A 16,973-nucleotide genomic window follows, 5' to 3' on the forward strand; every position below is an offset into this window, starting at 1 on the left:
CACCACCACCATCACCACCACCATCCCATCATCACCACCATCACCACCATCCCATCACCATCACCACCACCATCACCACCACCATCACCATCACCATCACCACCACCATCACCACCATCACCACCACCATCACCATCCCATCATCACCACCATCACCCCCACCATCACCCCCACCATCCCATCATCACCCACCATCCCCACCACCACCATCACCACCACCATCACTACCACCATCCCATCATCACCACCATCATCACCCCCACCATCACCACCACCATCCCATCATCATCATCACCCCCACCATCCCATCATCACCCCATCATCCCATCATCACCCACCATCACCACCACCACCCACCATCACCACCACCACCATTACCACCACCATCACTACCACCATCCCATCATCACCACCATCATCCCATTATCACCATCATCACTACCACCACCACCACTACCACCACCATCACCACCACCACTACATTATCACCACCATCATCATCACCATCACTACTGTCATTACTATGACCATCATCATCATCACCATCATCATCACCGTCATCACCATCACTACCATCATTACTATTACTATCATCACCACCATCACCACCACCACCACCATTGCTATGGACTGAATTATGTCCCTCAAATTCATATGTTGAAGCTTCAACCCTCCAGAGGGGACTGTATTTGGAGATAGTGCTTTTAGGAGGTAATTAAGGTTAAAGGAGGTCAGGAGAGTGGGGTCCTAATCTGATAGGATTGACAACCTTATAGGAAATTGATTTGTCATAGTACTGGAGCTTGGAAGTCCAAGCTCAGGGTGCCGGGCAACTTGGTTGTTGGTGAGGACTCTTGCTGGCTTTTAGATGGCTGCCTACTCGCTGTGTCCTCATGTGGTGGAGAGAGATTTCTCTGTCCCTGTTCTTACAAGGACACCAGTTAACTGCGTTAGTTCATCTTGATCTGATACGACGTCGTCTTAACTTGATGACATCTGCAAGACCGTGTTTCCAAGTAAGATCACATTCACAGGTTCTGGGGTTTAGGACTTTTGGGGGAACACAGTTCGCCCCTGCACAGATGCCCTGGCAGGTGATGGGAGACGAACACACGAGCAGTTGGAAATATACACTTTGCAGAGAATCCCGTCCACACGGTGTCCTACCCCCGCCACGGTGGAACTGATAACAGTGAGCACACTGAGACCATCGGGTGTCACCTTGCTGCTCTCCAATTGCTGCGTGAGCAGAGTAGAAGACCGGGAGCATGGAGATAATTCACAGCCTGGACCAGCGCTCTCTAAATAACATCTGGGGCTGTTTGTCTCATCTTTACAGTTTTACCGCCGCCGTCTGAATCTCTCTAGCAGTTTATGCCTTTCTGTACATCCACGAAGCACCGGGGCCGTTTGCAGGAAGGTCTTCCTCTGCAGAAGTATCGGGCTACCCAGGGCAGCTTAGACGCTGGAAACTTACACAGCCTTCCACCTGTGCCTCTTACCCTAGGCAGAGCCAGAAAGAGACTCACCTTTCCAAATGCAAGTGGAGAGGCTATACCTGATGCCTATTGAATGACCTGCTACCACCTCCACCTGGTCTTAATAGGAGCTAAGAGCTCGATTTCCAGCTAGCTGGGCGTGCTCCCAGCCTGGGAGTCCAGCACGAAGGCCCCATAAGTTGGCCAGAAGAGCACAGGTGGTCTGGAGGCATGCTCGAGGTCTCCGTGGCTAAAGTGGAGAACCTCATGTGACATTCTTCTCCCTGGCAATACAGCACCAGCCGGGCACAGCTGTCTCTAGGGTTACAAATTCCCAGACTGACCCTTTGTCCAGCCTCTACCGAGGTCCTGCTTGCCTTACCTCGACTTTGTTTCTCAGACACTTGTGTTTGCAGCTTCCCTCCTTGGAGGACATCCTGCTCTGCCTGGCGTCTTCCGTCCCTGCACTTCTTATAAAGCTTATCGCAAAGTAGACTTAGGATAAATTGGAGCATCTCCCCCCTTTTTCAGTACACAGTTCCGTGGTATTAGATGCATTTGTAACGCCGTGCAACCATCCCCCCATCCATCTGCAGAACTTCGCGTCCTCCCCAAATGAAGCTCTGTCCTCGCGAGACACTTACTCCCCAGCCCCCTGCCCCAGCCCCTGGCCCTGCCATCGACTTTCTGTCTCTGCATTTCCCTGCTCTGGGGACCCCATACACGTGACTTCATACAGTATTTGTCTTTCTGTGTCTGGCTGATGTCACCGAGCGTCATGTCCTCAAGGTTCATCCACGTCGTAGCAGGTGTCAAGAGTGTCCTGCCTTTTAAAGGCTGAATCCTGTTCCATGGTGTGAATGGACCCCATTTTCTTTATCCATTCATCCATTGGTGGGCACTTGGGTTGACACCTGCCTTTTGGCCCTTGTGAGTCATGCTGGTCTGAACATGGGTGTGCAAGTATCTCTTCAGTACCCTGCCTTTGTGTCCTTTGGGTATATACCGGGACGCGTAATGGCTGGATCATATGGTGATTCTAGGTTTCACTTCTCAAGCACCCGCCATATTGTTTTCCACAGCAGCTGCACCAGCTTGGATCCCCACCAGCCGTGCACGCAGGATCTGTGTTCTCCACGGCCTCACTGACACTCCTGTATTTTTCACAGCCATCCATCCCGATGGGTGTGAAGTGGTCTGCACTTCTGACTGTTTCCTTCCTGCGAACCAGGGAGCAAAGCCACAAGGAGGACCTGAACTTCGTACTCATGGAAGCCCCATAGCTTCCTCTTTCTGAGCCACTGCTGCCTGCCTTAGAGACATGCTCTCATCTGTCAGAGTCTTAGCAGGTGAGGGGTGTGGTCAGCCATCCAAAGAGGCAGACGTGGAAATCAGTAGGGCCATCTCCAAAGTTGTCGTTTCAGATGTCTGCTGTTCCCTGCCATCAATTAGTTTCCGTTCCATCCATACAGAACGTGCGGGGCCACGCCTGCAGGTGCTTTAGAAGGAAGGTCAGGTGTGTGCGTGGTCAGCGTGGTGGGGAACACGTGCCTTTCCCAGGGCTGCCATAACAGCACCCCGCCCAAGGGGCTTCGGACAGCGGTATTCTCCCGCGGTTCTGGAAGTTGGAGCTCAGGAATGAAGACGTTCTCAGGGCTGTGGTCCCACAGTGGCTCCTGAAAGAAAGATCTGTAAGGAGCCTCTGTCCTGGCTTCAGGTCACCTCACGCGGTTCCTGGAGGGTAGACGCCATCCCTGTGTCCCCAGTGGTCTTCCCTCTGTGTGTGTTCCTGTCCTCATCTCTTCCCCCCCACCACCTTTAATGAGTTTGATGACAGATAAAAATTGTACGTATTTACATTGTATAATATGGTTTTTAAAAAGGCTTATAGTGTGATTTAATACAGATTGTGACGTGATTACCACACTCAAGTTAATGGACACATCCAGTCATCTCAACTGGTTACCTTTTTTGGTGGGGATGGTGAGGACACATAAAATCTGCCGTCTGGGTAAATTTCGAATGTAAAATACGGTCTCACTAACTGCTCCCCGTGTTGTACATGACATGTCAGGACTTACTCATCTGATACTTGGAAGTCTCTACCTTTTCTAAAACAAGTATTTTTTACAGGTGAGTTCTGGGTCGCCTCCATGCCAAGGCACGTGAACCAGGAGAAAATGAAGAAAATCGGTCTTGAATTTTCCATAGAGCGTAAAATTTAGAAATCTCAGCAGAAACGTGACATATCTGTGAATTTTAATGGAACGTGGTGCCTCTTTTTAAGTATAAGGAGAATTCTCTTCTAAGGACAAGAGGAAAGGAAGTCCATATACGTGTTGTGAAACGGACAGATCAGAGACAGCACAGGGAAGGGGTGACCAGAGTAAAACCCAACACACCTGACCACCAGAAGCTCCATCCTCTAGTCTGGGTGAAGTTTGGAGGGGGGCTCGGCATCCCCTATTACTTCTAGCCTGCTGTTCTCTGGGTGAGGGTAGAAGCTAAATTTTTGGCAAGTCTCCCCTCTTCTGCAGAGACGGTCCTTTCCAAAAGCCACCTGCTCCATGTAAACCCTTAATATCCTGATGTTGCTTAACCTAAGGATTTCTAGAAGCCACTAGGGAGATTAGAGTGACCACAAGCCCACAGAAACGTTGAAAACACGTCATACCTTTTGGGAGCAGGTGCAAAGGACAATTAGCAGCAGCTTTGCATTGCCTCTGGAGGACAGAACTGGCTCCTTGATGGAGCAGACACGTAGGTTCTTGAGGGGTTAGGGAGTGAATTCTTGAGTGTTTTTTCCATGCCGTTTTATAGGAAAACAGGTACTGTGGCGTTCTTGTGTTTCAGTAACCGTGGTAAGCAGCAGCCACGGTGCACGGCTGTGATCCCGAGGGCTTTTCTTCATTTCTGTTTGGGTTAATGAGCGTTTATAAGGGAACGAGTCCTTTGAGACAATGTCGGCGTTTCTGCCCAGCACGGTGGGTCCACGGGGTGGGGATGGGGCTTCGGCATGATCACTGGCGTCATTGTCACTTTCAGTCCTTCTGAGACGCATGCATTCACCCAGCACCGCTAACTTCTGTGCATGTCCTTCTCTGTCCCCAGGACGTGGACCCTTTGTGGAACACCTGAGTACCTGGCCCCTGAAGTCATCCAGAGCAAAGGCCACGGGAGAGCCGTGGACTGGTGGGCACTCGGCATCCTGATATTTGAAATGCACTCGGGGTGAGTAGGGCTTCCATGGAGAATCAGTGCGTACTCTGGCACTTCCCCTCCCCTGCTTCTAGAACCTAGGTGCTTTTCGATGGCAAATACTCATGGTGTCCCCCCATGCTGGTTTCCCTGTGCCAACATGGCAGTGGGGACCCACAGTTAAGTGTGCTTTCATAAGAGCAAAAATACACAGGAAGCACCGGTATTTGGGACCTTTCTCCTGCCTAAATGTGCCTGTCTTCCACGCCTGCCTAAATGTGCCTATATATATAATAATATAATATTAAATTTTCTGTTCTCTTTTGGAACAATGCAGAAAGCTAAGTAATGATCATATGCGTTGGGTAAAAATAAATAAATTGCATACAGTTTAGGACATTATGAATGAGTCCTATGCTAGGAAGGAGAGCGTGTGCCCATACTTGCTTTCCAGGTTCCACTTCCCCCACATCCAGATACCAGAGGTGTTGAACAGGTATCAAGGTATCCCCGTGATTATTACATAAATACTCTAGTCTGGCTGAGGCATGAGACAGGTGTGCTGTTCTCTACCAGAAACATAAAGCCAGCAGCCCCCACTTAGAAATCATGGACGTGGGGATTCCTTCTGGTCCTACAGAGGAAAGGCTCTTCTCTGATGGTGCAGTGACGGGCAGCTGGTCTGTGAGGTGCCAGGACGCCGGCCATGTGGCTCTCGGACATGCGGCCCCTCTGCCTCCTTCCGCCCTCCCTGCTCTGTCCTTTGTCCTCTTCCTTCAGCTGGCTTATTTCCTGCGGGAGAGCTTGGAAGATGCTCGCGGTTTACTCCCAGCTGAACTCAAAGCCCCACCACGTTCCACACCTGATTCCCTGCAGGGCAAGAGCAGAGCTTTTTGCCTGGAAACCTTCCCTTCCAGTTGGAAAGAATGATGGAAAGAGGCGTATTTCTGCATTGAGGTTGTGGCCAGAGTGGAGTCTTGTGAAAACCTGTATTTGTCTGTCTGTTATCTATCTATCAACTATCTACCCGTGTATCTATTATCTATGTGTCTGTCATCTTTTATCACTTATCTCTCTATATCTGTCATATCTATCCATCCGTCTGTCCATCCACTTATCCATCTATCAATCCCTCTATCCATCCATCACCTGTCTGTCTATTCTGTCTACCTGTCTGTCCATCCGTCTGTCCATCATCCATCCATCCAGACATCCAGACATCCATCCATCCAGACATCCAACCATCCATCATATCTATGTATCTGTGTATCTATCTATCCTACCTGTCTATCCATCCATCCATCCCTATAGCTATGTCTATCTACTTATCCATCCATCCATCATCAATATATCCATCCATCCACCCACCCGTGTATCTACCATCTATCTATTCTACCTGTCTGTCCATCTATCCATCCATCATCTGTCCATCCATCCACCCACCCATCTATCATCCATCTGTTTTGTGTGTCCATCCATCCATCCCATCCACCTATCAGTCCATCTACCCATTCATCCATCCATCCACCCATTCATCCATCCATCCTTCTGTTTGCACGTCCATCCGTTCAGCCAGCCATCCATCAATCCGCCATCCATCCATCCATGCATCCATCTCTGTATCTATTTCTGTCTACCTATCCATCCATCCATCATCCATCCATCCATCCACCACCCATCTATCTATTCTGTCTACCTGTACATCCATCCATCCATCTGTCCACCCACCCACCCACCCATCTGTCATCCATCTGTCTATTCTGTCTACCTGTGTGTCCATCCATCCATCATGTATCTATCCATCCACCCACCCATCTGTCTATAATCCATCTATCTATTGCATCCATCCATCCATCCATCCATCCATCCATCCATCCATCCATCTATCCATCCATCCACCCATCATCTATCATCTATCTGATCTCTGGTATTTTCCGTTACTCTTCACCCAGATGTGTCTAGCAATTCACACAGAATCGAATTTCTTGACACCCCAGCTTGTGAAGTCCCACGCAGAGCAGAAAGGTAACAGGAATCATGCATGGGGCCCATCCGTCCAGAAGGTACAACAGTTGTGAATATTTATGTGCCCGTATTCATCAGATTCTCCTCCGATGCCCTGCAGCACGTTTCCCTTCCTTAATGTTCCTGACCACTAGAGGTCAGCATTGTTTAACGATAAATGAACCCTGGCGGCCAGGGCTTAATAGAGGACATTCACGAGCTCTGTTTTTTCCCTATTCCTGTGGTACATTCTGGTAGGATATATTCTATATATAGAATATAGTACTGTGAGATATTATTAGTAAGTATAAGTTTGGAAAATAATATTGATGGGATATAAGAAAATAAATTGGAATTAAATTCGAATAAAATCGAGTAAAATTAGAATATAATAAGGTGTATTAGAGTGACTATATTAGGATTATTATGTAAAAATAATTATTAGAATGATTAGAATATTATTAGGGTGTAATCCATTCAAATATTAGAATATACTGTACTAGGTTATTAGAAAGTAGAATATTTCTAATATTCTCATAGAATTGTAGCAACAGTGTATTTCTAATATAATACACTAGAGGATTAGCAGTAGACTATAAAGTAATGAAGTAAAATCTAATATATTAGAGGCTGTTTTAGAATAATGGATGATGAATCGTTAGAACCCACTCCCAACCGCGATACTATGAGCTGACCTTTGCATTTCATACGAGGCAGGGACCTGTGTGTTCACTGTAATGTGTTTTCATGTACACATTTCCAGCTGGGGGGGCTCAAGGCTTTCTGGAGGGATTTCTGGAGAGACACAAGTCCGTGCTCATGCCACAAGCCTCGCCGATCCCTCCTGGGCATTCCTTGGCTCCCTGTAGTTCCTGCCAGACTCAGCCTTCCCCTGGACCACTTCTGAATTTCCTCATTGCCCCCTCCAGCTGCTTCCTCTCCTGCCCACGTTTCCCTGGCAGCAGCTGGAGGTGTCCCACCCCCTTCCCCCCAGCGACCAGGCCTCGGTTGCTGGAGGTGTAAGAAAAAAATGCATCCACATTGAGATCTGCAATCAGAAAAAAAAAAAAAAACCTTCGCAGAGCTCCGGAAAGAGACTTGTGGAACCCCAGGGTTCCGTGGGACAGCGTATTGAGAATCATGGCGGTCACATTTCAGACAGGGTGTCCCTGGGGCTCTTTCCTACTCTACACTCTGCCTTCCACATCCCCGCTCTTTGTCCTTGACACTTTCTCCGAAGGACACAGGCTTTTCGTTTTCTACGCACGTCCCGGGTGAGGGGGTCCTCGAGGAAGACGTCAGAAACGGTGAACTGGTAGCACTTCCCCGTTCTGTTTTTCTCTCCAAAAACTCTCTCTTCTCCTCGAACCCACGTCCAAAGTGCCCGCCTTCCAAGGCCAGGCCCTCCTGTGGTCGTCCAAGAGGGGGACGAGGAGCGTGACGTTACCGCCACTATCGCGCGTCTTTCTGGACAGCCCATTCTCCTGGAAGGTGTGGGTGGGTAGAACGGATATGTGAAAAAGTCATCACGGGGAGATGATGGAAAAAGCGGCAGAGCTGGCGCGGAGTCGGGAGAGGAAACTCTTGACCTTCCTTCATGCCCACGAGCACGTCGTCCTTCGGAGCGCCGCTGGGACCGCGGAGATCTTCAGCTCACTTCCATAACGAGGCGCGCTGCTTGTCAAGGAGCTGGGACTCTTCCGTTGGGTTAGAGACAGAGATCTGCGGATTTCTCAGAGCACCTTCCACCTGCCCAGGGCAGGGCTCGTTCTCAGATCCCCGTTTTCTCTGCTTCTTCCTTTGGGCACGATCTGGTCCTGCTCGTTCATTATCATTTCTTTCCGCTCGTTACGCTGCTGCTGACATACCTTCCCCATGAAGCACTCGTGTAACGCCGGCTTCCTGAGAACACTTTGTGTGATAATTGTCCATAAATGTTCTTAGGTATGTATGACACATTTTCTCCTGGTGTTTAAACGTGCCGTTGGTGAACGTGCGCATTTCCCCCGATGAAATCATGCAGCCCGTTGTCCTCAGGCGGGGCCGCCACCCAAGAACGGAGTCCGACTCCTCCAGCCACTGTCAGACACAGCATCTGGCCGACCAGAAACGGTTGACTTGGGAGCTGTTAAGTCGAAGGCGTAGTCGGCTGGCGCGGACTGGATGAGTCTCTTTGCGTATAGACCTTTCCTCCCCAGCTTGGCCCGGGCGGTTTCTCGGGACGTGGTAGCTCGTAACTCTAGAAGCCAACAGCGGCCAAAGTACTTGTAGTTACGAAGCCCAGATAACCAGCAGCTCTCCTTGCGGTGCCCTTCTCAGCACCAAGCCTCTGCTCACCCCAAAGTGCGTCAGTGAAGATCTGAAATGTCTCGTAAGGAAAAAAAGCTTTTTGGTGCCTTTATCACACATGGTGACGCTTTCCCATTTACTGAATGTCTTCCATTTTCCTTGTTCACTTAACCTCTTCTCCCTCAAGTTTCCCATTAATTTCCTTTTTTTGTACTTTATAGTCTGTTCTTTAGTTTTTCAATTTTTCACTTCTCTATAATGTATGTGCAGAGTTAAGGTGTCTGTTCTGTATGTTAGTAGCTGGTAGGACAAATGCGAAAAACATGGTGGCTTACAATAGAAGTCCATCCTCTCCCAGCTCTGGAGACCAGAAGTCTGAGATCCAGGTGGGGTAGGACCCCTGAGATGCAGGCGGGGCAGGACTGCTGAGATCTACGTGGGGCAGAGCCGTGCTCCAACCCCAGGCTCCAGGGGAGGGTCCTTCCTGCCTCTTCCAGCTTCTGGGGCTCCAGGCATCCCTGGGCTGGTGGCCGCGTCCCTCCCATGTCTGCCTCTGTCTTCATGTGGCTTCTCCTCTGTGTCTGTGTCTCCTCTTCTGTTTCTTATCAGAACACCTGTTGTTGGATTAGGGCCACCCTGATCCAGGGTGAGCTCATCTCAGATCCTTCCCTTAATCACATCTGCAAAGACTCTTTCTCCAAATAAACTCACACACACAGATTGTCAGGGTAAAAACATGGATATGTCTTTCTGGAGACCACCATTCCACTCACTGTATTCTGTTTTTTTGTTTTTATTTAGTTAATTTTTTTAAACATCAGAAATTGATTTGAAATCAACAGGAAATTTTTTTGCCTGTTAAGTTGCCATCTCCCATCAGGGTATCATTTGAAAACGCCATCTTTTTTTTTTTAACGTTCTTTTTATTTATTTAGAGAGAGGCCATGAGCAGGGTGGGGACGGGGAGCGTAGCGGGAGAGGCAGAGAGAGAATCTCAAGGCGACTCTGCACTGAGCCTGGAGCCCGACATAGGGCTCGATCTCCCAACCCTAACATCATGACCTGACCTGAACTAAGAGTCGGACACTTAACTGACTGAGCCACCCAGGTATCCCATGAAAACGCCATTTTATAAGATATTTCCAGTGCTTATTTCAGTGGATCAGAAGTTCTGCTTCTAAAAGATCCAATTAGCGGTATCCTTTTGAGTTGAGGGTCTTTTCCTTCAGCACTCCGAGCAAATATCAAAAGTACAACTTGTGCCTTGGGGCATGTAGGTACGTATCTGGCATATATTTATTATTTTATGTAATTTTTCTAGCTCTTTGCAGTTTTAAGTATGTTTCTAATGGAGCTTATTTGATTTTTTTTTTTTTCCCTATCTCAAGGTATTAGAGAAGACGGTTGGTTTCTATGCTAGGACTGCAATCTTTATTTTTTTCATTTATTTATTTTTTAATAATAATTTTTTATTATGTTAGTCACCATACAGTACATCCCTGGTTTCTGATGTAAGGCTCGATGATTCATTAGTTGCGTATAACACCCAGTGCACCATGCAATACGTGCCCTCCTCACTACCCATCAGCAGTCTATCCCAGTCCCCCACCCCCTCCCCTCTGAGGCCCTCAGTTTGTTTCCCAGAGTCCACAGTCTCTCATGGTTCATTCCCCCTTCTGATTACCCCCCCTTCCTTCTTCCCTTCCTTCTCCTACCAATCTTCCTAGTTCTTATGTTCCATAAATGAGTGAAACCATATGATAATTGTCTTTCTCTGCTTGACTTATTTCACTTAGCATTATCTCCTCCAGTCCCGTCCATGTTGCAGCAAATGTTGAGTAATCGTTCTTTCTGATAGCTGAGAAATATTCCATTGTATATATGGACCACAACTTCTTAATCCATTCATCTGTTGAAGGACATCTCGGCTCCTCCCACGATTTAGCTATTGTGGACATTGCTGCTATGAACATTGGGGTGCATATGGCCCTTCTCTTCACTACGTCTGTATCTTTGGGGTAAACACCCAGTAGTGCAATGGCTGGATCATAGGGTAGCTCAATTTTTTAACTTTTTAAGGGACCTCCACACTGTTTTCCAGAGTGGCTGTACCAACTTGCATTCCCACCAAGAGTGGAAGACGGATCCCCTTTCTCCACATCCTCTCCAACATTTGTTGTTAGGACTACAGTCTTTAATTCTGATAACTGTGCCGTAGACAGTAATACATGAGTGAGTGAGCATGGCAGCGTTGTCAGTAAAACTTTATTTATAAAAACAGGCTTCCGGCTGTAATTTGCTAGGTCTTTGTGTTCTAAAGGTACAAGCTCTCATCCAGCTCCCTAAGTGTGACCCACGTGGATTCATCTACTCTGGAGATTCAGATACTGGCTGCTTGTAGACGTATAGTCTACTTGAACCAAAAAAGAAAAAAAAGAAAGAGAGAGAGGGAGGGAAGAAGGGAGGGAGGGAGAGAGGAAGGAAGGAATAGGACGCAGTGTAATCCATCCTCTTCCATTAGCCCTGCTCACATTTATCGAGCACCTACTGTGTGCCGCATAGTCCTTGTGTATGAAGAATTCGAAGAACTTCACTCGTGGTCTGAAGGGGGTGACATTTTGAACGTCCAGAGGAAAGGGTGCCCGCTACGAAGCAGGGATTTTTTCCGTGCTTGTTCTCCTCTAAAAATAGATGTGTATTTTTCTTACAGGTTTCCTCCGTTTTTTGATGACAACCCATTTGGCATTTATCAAAAAATCCTTGCAGGCAAGATAGATTTCCCCAGACATTTGGATTTCAGTGTAAAGTAAGTAAACCGTCTCCCTCCTCATCGGGGGTGTTTATTTTTAAAATCACGAGACGAGGAATCCCAGGGCGGGCACCTGCCGAGCAGGACGGCACACTGGGTTCTTAACGCGCTCTGCTTCGCGTCTCCCGCACAGTCGACGTTTCCACAGGACGGGAAAAGGTGGTCGTGATTCTACTGTAATGATACTTAACTTTTACATGACTCTTGGCCAGATTTTACGCGTTTTGAGAGAAATGACCTTTGGAATTAGCCAGTAAAGGCGTTTGTTAATCCCACTGAGTAAGAGAGCCGTTTAAGTATTTGACGAAAAGGGTCCTTCCCAACCCCCCACCCCCTCTAGCTGGTTTTGCGGTTGGCAGGAGTGCTGATGGCTTTAGCAGGCTGTCTTTTTCCTCCTGCTTAAATTATTTTCATTCTTAAATTCCTTTTTCATGCTAAAATTGAGACTGATGAGCACCTGCGATGAGAACTTTCCACGGCTTCCATGTTCGTAACTTTGGGTGTGCAGTTCATTAAATGTGTGGTGACAGCACAGAGAAAACTTACGTTTTTAAAAATCTCAGAGTGGTTGTGGCGTTCCAGTTACCTTCGTCCATCTGGTCACCTCGTAGACATTTTTGTACCATGATTTCTAGTTCTTTCCCTGCATTTTCCACGTGAGGTGCTGAGTGCACCAAGTCCTGCTGATGACAAGGTGGTTCATTGCATTTAGCCGAGAACTAGACTTTTCTCCCTCTTTGCTATTTTTTAAAGTAGCCTATGGGCAGCGAGTTCAGAGAAAACTGATTTCATGACACTGGGTCAGCTGCTGGGACCACTGGCTGCATCCAGTTGCTTTTCTAACTGGTGAAGGTCGTCTCACTCCCCCCAGAGGCTCTCCGTCCAGGTAGAAGACAGTGTTTCCATTGGCTGGTTGAGCCAGAGGTGGTGATAGGTTTGACACACCAGGCAAGTTTTAGAAGACTAAGCCAGAAAACGAGGTTCCATTTAAAAATAATCATTCAGAACGGGGAGCACTCTGTCCCGTGAATGGTAAGATAGTAAGGTGCAAAGGGAGATCGAGCAGTCAAAAGCTCATTTTCTCTAGAAAGAAAAGAAAACTATTATATAGACCTTCTCCCCCAGGGTCCAGATCCCATTAGAGTTGAGTGACGTTATGTCACATGGATGTTTTAAAAATTTACTCGTGTATATGCCAACAGTTTACCAGTGGTTTGCTTGGATTAAACTGGGCTCACACCCACTGGTAGATCGGCCAGTTGGCGGTCACCTTAGACCATTGGGATTCTGGGTAAATCGAGGGGGTGGGAACATCTGCCTCGCTCTGGTTGCACACGGGTGGAATCCAGTCCAAGGAGGTATACAGGTGTGGCTTAGCTGTTGCTGTTGGTTCACGTGCTCCAGGTAAAATGAGGTGGACTGTCTCTCGCTTTCTAAAAATCAGTCCCTTCCGGAGACCCCCTGAAGGTCTTAGTCTAGGCAGAACCTCAGGGGATGTATTCACCTTCCTCTTGCAAGGAATGACTTAAGCTCTTCCTAGAGAAGTTTCCCCAGAGAAGGGACGATGCGTTAAATCATAGGTCATTTCTTCCATCATTGATGGCAAGGGCTCAAGTCGGTCGTACGAAAATATTGAGTAAGTTTACACTGTTCCATGGAGAAGAAGGGAATACAACAAACCTAAATTCAATCTCCGTCTGGTGTCTTGCTACCCCTGCTTCTTTTCCTCCTAGTTTGTTCTGAAGAGAGAACCAGCAGTGACTCCGCTGCTGTCCTTTGGTCTAGAACACTCCTCGTCTTAGCAGCCCCAGGCTCTTCTTCTCTCTTGCCCTGGGACCCCCATGTCCCCAGCAGGGGGGCTCAGCCAGAGCAGGAACCTGGGCTCCTTGGATGTCGTTGCTGATTGCAAATGGTGGTTGAGAAGAACTTCACTTCTCCACGGTATTGCCTGGATCTTCCTGAGTTGGCTGAGAAGCAGGACCCTAAGCAGTCTTGCGTATCCAGATCCCTGCCGTTGGGTTCCATGACGGTCGGATTTTGACTCTCACGTTCTCAGGGTCTTCCGTTGTTGGTTCACACAACCTCGGCGTTGGACCGTGTCACCTTTCTGCCTGGGCGTGGGTTTCTTCGGATTGACGCTGAGATTCCTTATGGGATCTTACACAGCTGAAAGGACGTCAGAGCTTTGGGGCTTCTCGCCAACTTGGTAGAGCAAATACCAGGGTTTCTTCCTGTCCCAGAGGGGTCAGCGAGAAGCCAGGCAGGATAGTAAGATCTAGAATTTCAGGCGCCGTGAATCAAGGGATTGCTGGTGGCCATAGGACCCGTGCCCAGATTGTAGGCCCTTCCAGAGTTCAGACAGTCCTAGAGTTCTACACAGCTTTGCCATATCAGATGGCCCCTTTGTAAGGGTTGCATTTTACGTTTTAAATAAAACATCGTTATTAGAATCCCAGTATAGACAGCTTTAAGTATATGCACTAACGGGGATGATGGGTGTAAATGGTAGGGAAAGAGAAGGAAAAAACCCATAGTTATTTGGGATTGTTTGAAGAGCATGGCATTCGGTGATTCACAGTCTAGACATACGGCGCCCGGGGATCTTGGGACCCTGGACCTTCACGTGTATCACCGCGGGCCTTGGGATCTCAGCCTTTGCAGCCGGGCACAGAGTGCACGCCGTGGCATGAGTCCACGGGGGTGCTTCTCACCCTGGGGGATAAGGTACACCTGAGTCTTCTGAAGTTGTGTTATGGGTCTTTTGAAACTGAGCCATGGGTCTTTTCCTTGGTCTGGGGGATTTCAATTTGTATTTGAAGTCTAGCTATGACTGCCCATAATGTATTCTGTATAGTATGTAAGACACACACGATTTTTACTTCCTCACCTTCTTCTGAACGTCTTGGACAGTCCCCTTAGCCGTCAGATCCTTATAGACCTGGCATAATCCTAACGGGCCTGTATTCTGACATGGGCTGCTGTCCAGGAGGAAGAAGCAGGTACAGCAGCAGAGTTGAAGGGAGTCACAGAAATTTGGATGTGATGGGAGACCAAGCAGCGTGCAACCAGAACCCCGTAAATACGTAGACCCTTAGCGCACAGCGTGACCATCCATGTTTGGTAAAAGCGGACGTCTTCTCTTTGACAAGGACAGCCTCACGGGTATAATTTAAGTGAAATGTCGCCATCCTTGGGGCAGGCGCAGAATTTTGTCACGTGTTCTGTTGGAAGGCTCGTTTTCTGCGCAATGAGTTAATGAACCTTTTCCCTTCTGCTCTGTCCCTGTGTGTAGCCAACCCAGCTTTGCATAAATTACGTACAAACCAGTATCAGTGAAGAAACAACTGCGGGAAAATGTTGAGGCAAAGGGAAATCGATCTGGTCTCCCCGTGCGTAGCGTGGTGGGCAGATTTTACTGCTGTTGACATGCCGTCTTTGCTTGGGTCCGTATCAAGATGCATCTTTTTTTTTTTTTGTCTCCTTCCCGCAAATAGAGACCTCATTAGGAAATTGCTTGTTGTTGACAGAACCAGACGCCTTGGAAACATGAAGGTCAGTGTTTGTCTCCATATGTATCATCCCTTAGACCCTCTTGTTGCTCGACACCGTACGTTTCTGTTTCTAGAAATAAAAGGCATGGCAGTTTTGTGTAATCGTTGATCCACTTTCAAATCTGGGTACCTGGGCATGCAAAATCCACCTGCGTCTATACCCCATCCTCTCTTCTCTCCCCCACGAGTCGACGACTCACCCATCGTCTCGAACATGTCGGTATTTTGCTTATTTATTTCGACTTTTCCGATAACGCGATTGACCTGTAAATCACATACTGCACACGCCTCCCCATTGAAAGTGTGCAGTCCAGCAGCTTTTAATGTGTTTGCAGGATTGTGCAACCATCCCCACGGTCAGTGTTAATGTTTCCCTTCATCTCAGAAAGAAACCGCATACCCTTACGCTGTCGTTACCCAAGCCCCCCGTCCCTCCTGCCCTGGGCAACCACTAATCTCCTTTCTGTCTCTGTGGAATCCCCTGTTCGGGGCCTTCATGTCCACGAATCACACCACGAGTGATGTTTTGTGTCTGGCTCCCCCCCACTGAGCATCGCGGCTTCAGGGTCCGTCCACATGCTGGCAGGTGTGAGTGCTTTGCTCCTTTTTATGGCCGAGTCACACTCCATTCGTGGATGGACCCCACTGTGCTTACTCATCCACCTGTGGATGGACATTTGCGTGGTTTCCGCCTTGTGGCTCTTGTGAGGAGCGCCATGAACGTGGGTGAGCACATTTCAGAATGTGTAGATCATATATAGTTTTCACAAGCTTTTTATGTGGTGGGGAATATATTGAGATTGTGGCATAAATGGTATGATATCTTACGTGCATGTTTTGGTTCTCTTGTGGCACCACTGAATCTAAGTGAGTCTGGGAAAGTCTTCTTAGCTATTTCTAGCTGTGGACGTCCAGGGAGGAACTTAAACATGGGCCAGTGCGTTGGTCTTGTCTGCTGTGGTCTTGGGAGACACAGTAGACCGTGGGTGAGGCTTGATTCCCACCAAGCTCTCAGGACCCTCTGTTGATGTGGGTGTATTTGTGTCCTGTGGGTGCTGTAACAAAAGACCAGAGTCTGAGATCCAGGCGGGGCAGGGGTGCTGAGATCCAGGTGGGGCAGGACCACTGAGATCCAGGCAGGGCTCCTGAGATCCAGGCAGGGCGGGGCTGCTGAGATCCAGGCGGTGCAGGGGTGCTGAGATCCAGGCGGGGCAGGACCACTGAGATCCAGGTGGGGCTAGCCCACTGAGATCCAGGCGGGCAGGGCTCCTGGGATCCAGGTGGGCAGGAGTCCTGTGATCCAGGCGGGCCAGGGCCGTGCTCCCTCCGAAAGCTCCACGGGAGGGTCCTTCCTCCTTTTCCAGCTTCTGGGGCTCCAGGCATCCCTGGGCTTATGGCTGCATCCCTTCCATCTCTGCCTCTGTCTTCACGTGGCTTCTCCTCTGTGTCCGTGTCTCCTCTTCTGTCTCTTACAAGGACCCCTGTCATTGGATTTAGGGCCTCCCTGATCCAGGTTGAGCTCATCTCAGATCCTTCCCTTCATCACATCTGCAAAGACTCTATTTCCAAATAAGTTCTTCTTTACAGGTTCCAGGTGACATTTCACAAACTTAATGTTACATTCAGATCCATTGGCTTCTTCCT

General features: G+C 48.4%; 1 protein-coding gene across 1 annotated transcript in view; it reads left to right on the forward strand.

The window, feature by feature from the left end:
* The window catches only part of PRKX (protein kinase X-linked), an 82,867-nt gene that overhangs the window by 55,595 nt on the left and 10,299 nt on the right, over positions 1-16,973 (forward strand). Inside the window, exons 4-6 of the mRNA XM_040634766.1 lie at positions 4,590-4,709; positions 11,680-11,775; positions 15,273-15,330. Coding sequence (XP_040490700.1) covers positions 4,590-4,709; positions 11,680-11,775; positions 15,273-15,330 — 274 coding nt within the window. The remainder of the gene's footprint in view (positions 1-4,589; positions 4,710-11,679; positions 11,776-15,272; positions 15,331-16,973) is intronic.

This window comes from Ursus maritimus, assembly GCF_017311325.1.
Source record: "Ursus maritimus isolate PB19 chromosome X unlocalized genomic scaffold, ASM1731132v1 scaffold_X1, whole genome shotgun sequence".
NCBI lineage: Eukaryota > Metazoa > Chordata > Mammalia > Carnivora > Ursidae > Ursus > Ursus maritimus.